Source organism: Manihot esculenta, chromosome 5 (genome assembly GCF_001659605.2).
Source record: "Manihot esculenta cultivar AM560-2 chromosome 5, M.esculenta_v8, whole genome shotgun sequence".
Taxonomy (NCBI): domain Eukaryota; kingdom Viridiplantae; phylum Streptophyta; class Magnoliopsida; order Malpighiales; family Euphorbiaceae; genus Manihot; species Manihot esculenta.
In genome coordinates this window covers 10,027,195-10,035,444 of record NC_035165.2, presented here as the reverse complement: position 1 = coordinate 10,035,444, position 8,250 = coordinate 10,027,195, and the positions used below count along the sequence as shown (strand labels likewise).

The 8,250-nt window shown below is 33.9% G+C and overlaps 2 protein-coding genes across 3 annotated transcripts; both read left to right on the top strand.

The window, feature by feature from the left end:
* The first annotated feature begins 404 nt into the window (after positions 1-404).
* On the top strand, positions 405-1,706 carry LOC110615006. Its single transcript, XM_021756709.2, has 2 exons — positions 405-1,041; positions 1,474-1,706. Exons 1-2 carry the CDS (start codon positions 547-549, stop codon positions 1,558-1,560), a joined length of 582 nt encoding a protein of 193 aa, XP_021612401.1. The 5' UTR covers positions 405-546; the 3' UTR covers positions 1,561-1,706.
* Positions 1,707-2,725: 1,019 nt separating this feature from the next.
* On the top strand, positions 2,726-6,755 carry LOC110615308 (26S proteasome non-ATPase regulatory subunit 11 homolog). 2 transcript variants are annotated; one of them, XM_021757118.2, is made up of 2 exons: positions 2,726-2,878; positions 5,291-6,755. In XM_021757118.2, the coding sequence occupies exon 2, from the start codon at positions 5,315-5,317 to the stop codon at positions 6,581-6,583; it is 1,269 nt and encodes a 422-aa protein (XP_021612810.1). In that variant the 5' UTR covers positions 2,726-2,878; positions 5,291-5,314; the 3' UTR covers positions 6,584-6,755. The 2 variants fall into 2 exon arrangements, with proteins under 2 accessions (XP_021612810.1, XP_021612811.1); XM_021757119.2 differs by lacking the exon at positions 2,726-2,878 and adding an exon at positions 2,885-5,163.
* The last annotated feature ends 1,495 nt before the right edge of the window (positions 6,756-8,250 follow it).

Genomic DNA, 8,250 nt, shown 5'->3' with positions numbered 1-8,250 from the left:
TCAGGCTTTTTCCATCAACCCTAGATATTTCTTTTCTTTTTTTTTATAATAACCCCAGATATTTCTATTATATAAAAAAATGATAATAAAAAAATAAAGCACTCGAAAGAAAGATATTGCAATACGAGAAGATGCGATTCTCTCCTAACATCTTCACCTAGGAACTGTGAACTTATTGTCATCCTGACCATTTAATCCAGTTTATAAACCTTTCCATGGTCAAGATTTAAATCCATTTCCTTTTGCATTTTTGCCGAAAATTACTTTGACAAAAAAAAAAAAAAAAAAAAAATCCAAATATCACTTACATTTGAAATATAATAAAAATTATAAAATCTATCATTTATCTCCTTAATTTTTTATTTTCAGATATTTATTAAATCGTTACATCAACCATTGATTTTTGGTTTCAACGAAAATTGCGAGCAGTGGCATACACCTGATAATTCTCCAACGGAAAAATCAGTTATCCAGATTCTAGAGCAAGACCATGGCAGCTTAATGGCAAACTTCATTGTCTAAACTGACGACTACTTGTTTCTGATCATGAAAATGGAAGGTGCAGAGTCCTTGGACGAATGGGAGCAAGTCCAATTGGAAATTGTTGCTGTTAGAAACAACAGCCATGTTCAAGACGACCTCTCTGTTTTCCCTCCAAGCTACCATGAAGACCTTCAACTCCCACCACCGTCACCAAAATCTCCGCCAGATTCTCCAGTTCTTAGCCGGCCGAGTTCAGTTGCTGCGTCTAATAGTACTGAAGCTGAAGAAGGGTTGCCGTTGCTGTCCGATTCAATTTCAAAACCAATAGCGGGAAATGAGTTCGGGAAGCGTTTGAGGTTGCGCTTTGAGATTTTGAGGTCTGGGATTTGTTGGATTGTAAGCAGAGCTCGTGGAGGAAGTGGGTTTTGGTCATTTGCGTCCGTGAGTGTTGTAGTGGCCACGGCGGTCCTGCTGTACTCGAGGGTGCAGAGATGGCGTCAACGTCTCCGGAAAGAAAGCGAGAATCGTCTGATCCACATTATCAAAGAGAAGGACCAGGTCCATTGCTAATTCATCTCTTTGTGATGTTATATTAATTTGTCTAACGTTCTTTTGGATGAGCATTGGATTGCTTGTTAAATATAGGTGTTTGAATAAATGCCAAAATGAACATAACAGGTCCTCAGTTGGTTTTCTAAAGTTTTAGGTCATAGTAGTTTGGATTTAGCTTAATAAACGCTTGCAATATTTTGCATAATTTAATATTATCGTATAATTTTGCTGAAGATTAACCAATATATTTTGCATAAGAGGGTATTTGCATGATTTGGTAACTTTATACAAAATTACATTAGGGATTCATTCAGATTTTGCAAATTGCATCCCATTTGATTTTTAACAGATTGGTGAATGTGTTATACATGCAAGTCCTCTTCTCTTCTTTTGCACTTGTGCCTATCCTTAGTTCAATGTTTTGGTATGATTATGCAGAAGATCAGCCAGCTCTTGCTTCAGATTGCACAAATGAATGAGATGATATCCGCACGCAAGAAGGTTCCTGTTATCAGAGTTGCTTGATTTGATCAGGCGTTTTCTATGCAGGTGCTATTGGGCTTCCCGATATTTTCCATTTTTAGTCAGAGATAGAGAAAGAAAAACATGTATGTATATTTGTGTATTTAGATGCTTGTCTATTAAATTGGTGACTGCACCAGTTTTCATAATTTTTTGGTGTTTATTTTGTTTTGCTGGTATTATTTATCATTTTAATAAATAAATAGGGAGAGATTCCTGGGTTTATTATTTAAATAATGTAATTTACAAAGTAATATAATTTTAAGGTGATTTTGAAACTATTGATGAATATAATGTTGGTTTTAGAAAATATCAATTGAAAAAAAAAATTTTTTTTTGAGGTCTGAATTTGATAGCCGTGCAATACATAATTAACAAAGTTAACAGTATACCTAATAGCTAAAATTGGAAAAGTTTTAATCGTCTGGTTAACTGAAAAAAATTATCGAGGTCTTAATTCAGTTTTAGACAAAAATTATGGTCCAATTTAAGCATTTGGTCAAACAATATAAACTTATTAAATTATTCACCTGATCAGTATTGTCTTAAATAAATAAATTTGTATTGTCTTAATAAAAATAAATAAATTTTATGTACTTATAAATTAAATCAACTATAAATCGGATTTAGAAAAAAATTACTCCTACAATATTATAGCAATATTAGGTATTTATTTTTATAAAAATGAAATTATTAGTTAGTTAATTATTATTTTAATTTTACTCAGGTGACGTTAAAAAAACTTAAGATATAATAAAATTTTAAAAAATATCAATTATTATTTTCAAAATGTATTTAAACAAAGGTTTTATTTTCCATTTCAAAAAAAAAAACTAAGGTTTTATTTTATTTTTGAAAAATAACTTATATTTGAATAAATAATTTATTTTTTATTTTTATTTTTAATTTTAATTTAAGAAATAAAATGCATTAATAAATTTATATATCATGATTTAAATATAATTTGAAAATGATTTTTTTTAATAAAATTTTTTTGTTAACTAATTTTTTTAAAAATATTTTAAATATTAAAAAATATAAAAAAAATGTTGTGAAAAATATTTTTTTGCAAATTAAAAAAAACCTAAATCACGAATTTGGCTATACGGAAAATGACCTTTTACTGCAAGGAATTTAACTCCTTAAAGGGCCGAAAAGTACCGTCAAGGTTAGCCCAAGCCTTTTGTAGTCGCTCGCAATCGCAAAGAACGCTCAAGAGCTCAGCTCGTCTTTATTATTCTTCCCCTTTTCCAACCGAAGAAGCAAACAGAGCAGACGATTTTAATCTTCTCCATTAACGGCTTTATCTTCTCCGGCTCAGGCATGTTCCCTTATTTGTTTCCCTTCTGATAATTTTATGCTTCTTTCTGGTCATTCATTCTCACGATTCACTTCCTTTTCTTTTATAATGATTACTTATAATGAGTATTCCCTTCAAATTGAATCTGGTAAAACCCTAGGTGTAGAATGTTTTTCTTTGTAAATCTAAGTCTTAAGTCACTAGTGAGTTGAGCATGCTAGGGGTTAGCCTTTTGTGTATCTTACTATTTTATTGTTTGAACACATTATATATTTTCCTGTGTTTTCTATTTTTGATTTCAGATTGCTTTTTATATCTTCAAGAACTTACCCTACATGTGGAATTACGAAATTTTCAAGACTTCAATTAATTGATTTCTTTTTTGCTATATCATGGCTGGACTGGAATAAAAGATTTCAATTCTATTTAACTTAAAAATTTTCATTTTAAAAGAAATAGATATCATGTATCATTTTATAAGAATTGAAATGAATTCTTTTCTTGTAAAATGATTTATTCCAAACAATGGGTTAGCGTCTTTCTTATGTTGTTCTGTGTTGGACATCACTGAAGGAGGTATGAAGTTACTGAGCAGTTCTCACGTTTTGGCTGCGCATCTTCTTGTGATCTCTCTGTTCTTTATTCGCAAGGATTTATGACAGGAGATTTTGTGGTGTATATTATATTCATCCATCCAACATTAGGACTGAGGAACAAAATCTTTGTATTTTTGTTAACTGAAAAGGAGCCGCAGGACCTAGATTTATATGGTAACCATTCTAATTATGGTGTCCTTGTAATTATATTAAGTTGGGACTTGGGAAGAGCGTCTATCTAACAAATTTGTTCAGTATGGGTTCAATTGATAATAGCTGGTGGAAACCGGAAATCACAGGATGATAGGATGGAAGAATCTGGAGAATAATAGAGTATATAGATTGATCCAATTTTGACATCATTTTGGGCAGCTTTGAGTTTTTTATTTGTTGATTGTGGTAGTTCAAACAAACAGAAAATTGTGCTTGTTTTCCATCAGTAGTTGTGGTAACTCGCATATTTGTATCAAGCTAATGTTTTCTGGTGCTCAACTTGCAAGATGCCACTCAATTTGTAGCCCCTCCTTCAGGCCATTTGGCGCTTGATATAATTATTCCAGGAGATTCATGCACCTTTGCAATAGATTAATTTGGTACTTGGTTCAATGATAACTACCGTAGCTTTTGGCTAGGCCTCCTATGTTGCCAAGAATTTGGTGTTTGATTATCTGCAAGTAGACATTTCAATTGGTGGTGCCGTAAATCATTGTCAATAAAGTTCTCATTAGTACCACTACCCAGCATTAATATTTTATTTTCAAGGGTCTTTCTCCTTTCAGTATGATCAGAGTAAAAATGGAGTGGTATGGAAAATGGAGGAAGAGGAATAGAAAAATGAGAGGGTATGACGACCTATCTCTTGGCTTGTTTCATGTCAATAATCAAGAGTCCCAGAATGTGGTACACTTGGCAGATACATGCCATGTATCACTTAAAGTGATTACATCTCTAGGTGCAATACCAGCAAAATGGTTGCTGTTGGGTGGGATATTGGTAACCTTATATTGGTCCTTCCTTTGTGATACTTTCAATGGGCTTAGTTACCCAGCTATTTTTGTTATTATAATTTTTTGCTAGTTGAACTGTACAGAAAATAGAATCCAAACCACAATTAGTGTTAATCTTCTTCTTCTCCCTCTCTTTCATTCTTCCCCCATCTTTTCTCTTTTCTCCTATTCTTTTGGAATAGGAGCTTTAGGAATTGCTTTATGTTAGGATCTGGGAACCCTAACAGAGAATTAGAAGGAAGGAGAAGAGAGCAGAGAGAATAGGCAGAAGAAATTAGAAAGATAGAAAGAGAGAGAGAGATTATTGTATTTTTTATAATTCTGGAATAGAAACAAAGGCTGTAGCTAATGAGATATATAACTGATCCCACTAACTGTCACTCTCAAGTTCACTTGGCTCAACAACTACCACAACAGAATTAGTTATTCTCTCAACTAACAAACTCCTTTCCCGCCACTCCTAGAACTTTCCCATCAAACTTTGTTATATGTAACACTTTAATGGACTGTAGTTCTACTGATTGTTCTTGATCACTGTACAAGACGAGCCCCTGTTATTTAACAATGGTGGTTTTTTTATTTTTGGTATGTTTGTTTTCCCTGATGCTTCATGGGGGTGATGCTATTACTGGAGGCGTAATTAGATTTTACAAGCTGGTGTGGGATTTTAGTTCCAGCAATTAATTCAAATTATGTTGTCAAGGTAGGTTGCAAATGCTTGGAGCATATGTTTACTTTTCTACTTTATTTAGACACCCTCCTGTTGTTATCTCATTCTGGTGATTGATGATGTTAGTTGAGAAATATCAAGTTAACTATTCATTTTGCAGGACTGATATTTGGAAGCATTGATAATGTCTACTTCATATCTCCCTGCAAATACTGATTCAATTTCTCAGGCTTTAGAAGCAAAAACTCCATCTGAATCCATTTCTATCTACTACCGTATACTAGAGAATCCATCTTCTTCTCCTGATTCTCTAAGGATTAAAGAACAGGCCATCACGAATCTCTCTGATCTTCTCAGACAGGAGAACCGAGCAGAGGAACTTCGAAGCCTTCTGACCCAGTTAAGACCCTTTTTTGCCTTGATTCCAAAGGCAAAGACTGCTAAAATTGTTCGTGGGATAATTGATGCAGTAGCAAAAATACCAGGTACATCAGATCTACAGATTTCTCTTTGCAAAGAAATGGTGCAGTGGACCCGCGCTGAGAAAAGAACTTTTCTCCGGCAGAGAGTTGAAGCAAGGCTTGCAGCTCTTTTGATGGAAAACAAGGAGTATTCTGAGGCATTAAATCTCCTTTCTGGACTGATCAAGGAGGTGAGACGGCTGGATGATAAGCTTCTACTTGTGGACATAGATTTGCTCGAAAGCAAGCTTCACTTCTCCCTAAGAAACCTCCCCAAGGCCAAGGCTGCACTGACTGCAGCTAGAACAGCGGCCAATGCTATTTATGTTCCACCAGCTCAACAGGGCACCATAGATTTGCAGAGTGGGATCCTTCATGCAGAAGAGAAGGATTATAAAACTGCATATAGCTACTTCTTTGAAGCATTTGAAGCTTTTAATGCTCTTGAAGACCCGCGAGCAGTATTTAGCCTTAAATATATGTTGTTATGCAAAATAATGGTAAACCAAGCTGATGATGTTGCTGGAGTAATATCATCCAAGGCAGGTCTCCAATATGTGGGACCTGAGCTTGATGCAATGAAAGCTGTTGCTGATGCTCATGCAAAACGATCACTGAAGCTCTTTGAGATTGCGCTTCGGGATTTCAAGGCCCAACTAGAGGAAGATCCAATTGTTCATCGGCACCTATCTTCCCTGTATGACACTTTATTGGAGCAAAACCTTTGCCGGCTAATCGAGCCTTTCTCCAGGGTTGAGATTGCTCATATAGCTGATCTGATTGAACTGCCTGTGGATCATGTGGAGAAGAAACTGTCTCAGATGATTCTGGATAAGAAGTTTGCAGGGACTTTGGACCAGGGTGCTGGATGCCTCATCATTTTTGATGATCCTAAGACTGATGCAATCTACCCGGCATCACTGGAGACTATTTCTAACATCGGTAAGGTAGTTGATAGCCTTTATGTAAGGTCAGCCAAGATAATGGCTTGAAGTTCTAGATGTAGAGGCAGTTTAGCTGTCACCATGTTCTACTTCCCAGTTCTCAATGCACTTGGTAGACAGAAGAACTCATTTCATATGTATACATAGCCCAATCTGGTATGGGTTATTTCATATCTGCATGTCGATTAACTGATTCCATGGAATTCTTCTTGAGCATTTATTCTGTTTCTGTTCTGCAAGTTAATGTTTTCCCTCCAGATTCCAGAGTATTGCATCTCTCTCCGCTGTTAGGGATGTCCACTGAGCCACGATGTCTAGTATTTGATTTGATATAGTTTTAGCTCTCTAGAGTTCGTATCAAATGGTCTGATTTGGAGTGGATTTAGATGTTTGTTTGGTTGCGCTAAAATGAATTATTTAAATTTTGTCATATCAAATGACAAATTAAAGGGTATGATTTGAACAAGCTTTAATTGCTTATGGATTTTACACCGGTTTGGTTTCGGTTCAAGTCAGTTTTAATTTTAATTTTCATTGTTATATGGTTGAGCATGAATTCATTTCAGTTCTAGTTTTGTTTCAACTCAAGTTTAGTTTTAATTTTAGTTTCCAGTTCTGATTTTAGATTTACCCAAACTTAGTTACGATTTCTATTTCTAATCGTTTAGCCTTAAGTTTTGGATAAACCTAATTTGATTTTTATTGGTTTTGAGTTGGGGAGATCATTTTCTTTTTAAGGAATGAAATGAGAATGCGTTTGCAAACTGTAAACATCCAACAAAAATTTAATTTTCCAGCAAACGGACACGAGGATCTTGCACAATTTCGATCACGACGGCTATTGAAGAATTTCACAAGGTGAATTTAAGAAGTGCAAACAGAATCCACTTAACCGTTAGTCTCTTGTGCGTTGTTTTGGAACAATTTATTTGCATGGAAAAAGTTTAAATGAATGCATGATTTTTAATTTTTTAAAAACTGATTTTTTTTAAATTAAAAAAAAAATCTCTTATAACCAATGGAATAAAACCCAAATTATTTGCAATCTCCACAGCCAATACAAAAATAAATACAAATTGGAACCTTAGATCTCAAGGCTTAAAATTGTTAATTCAAATTATTTTACGATAATTAGACGGGCCATTCAAATTCTTCCTTTTTCCTATCCTGTCTATTTAGACTGATCCCACAAACGGTGGGTGAGGAGGAGGGTAGAAGAGATAAGTTGGTGAATTTATTAGGAGTGAGGGTATTTTACATTTATAATTTTATTTATAACTAAACACTAAATTGCCTTAAAAATGTATGAAAAGGCTTCATTCTTAGTGAAGTAAAATAGAAAATTTCTTAATCAATTTTGTAAAGTAAAATAGCAATAAAAATGTTAGTAACGTAAAAATTCATTTTATACAGATTAAAAGTGACTTTAAAAATAGTTTTGTTAAAAATTTGAAACAGTGTTCTGTTTTGTTTTTTTTTTTTTAATAAAAAATAAAGGTATAGATATATCCATTACAGCCTAATAAATTAGGTTCAAAACATAAAGAATTAAAATTACATGGATTTTTAAAGCCCAGAAAATAAAACAATACTCTAAATCTAACCTCGAGTCATACCAACTCCAAAGGATCATTATCGGCAGCCTATATTAATAAATATAATGGCCAAAAATCGATTTTAGCATATTAAAGAGTGGGGAGAAAATCATCAGGTAA

Bases quoted from the DNA above. Each gene is read 5' to 3' on its own strand.
- LOC110615308 (XM_021757118.2), top strand. From the start codon at position 5,315: ATGTCTACTTCATATCTCCCTGCAAATACTGATTCAATTTCTCAGGCT.
- LOC110615006 (XM_021756709.2), top strand. From the start codon at position 547: ATGAAAATGGAAGGTGCAGAGTCCTTGGACGAATGGGAGCAAGTCCAA. The intron at 1,042-1,473 runs GTCCATTGCTAA...ATGATTATGCAG, and splicing joins TTATCAAAGAGAAGGACCAG to AAGATCAGCCAGCTCTTGCT.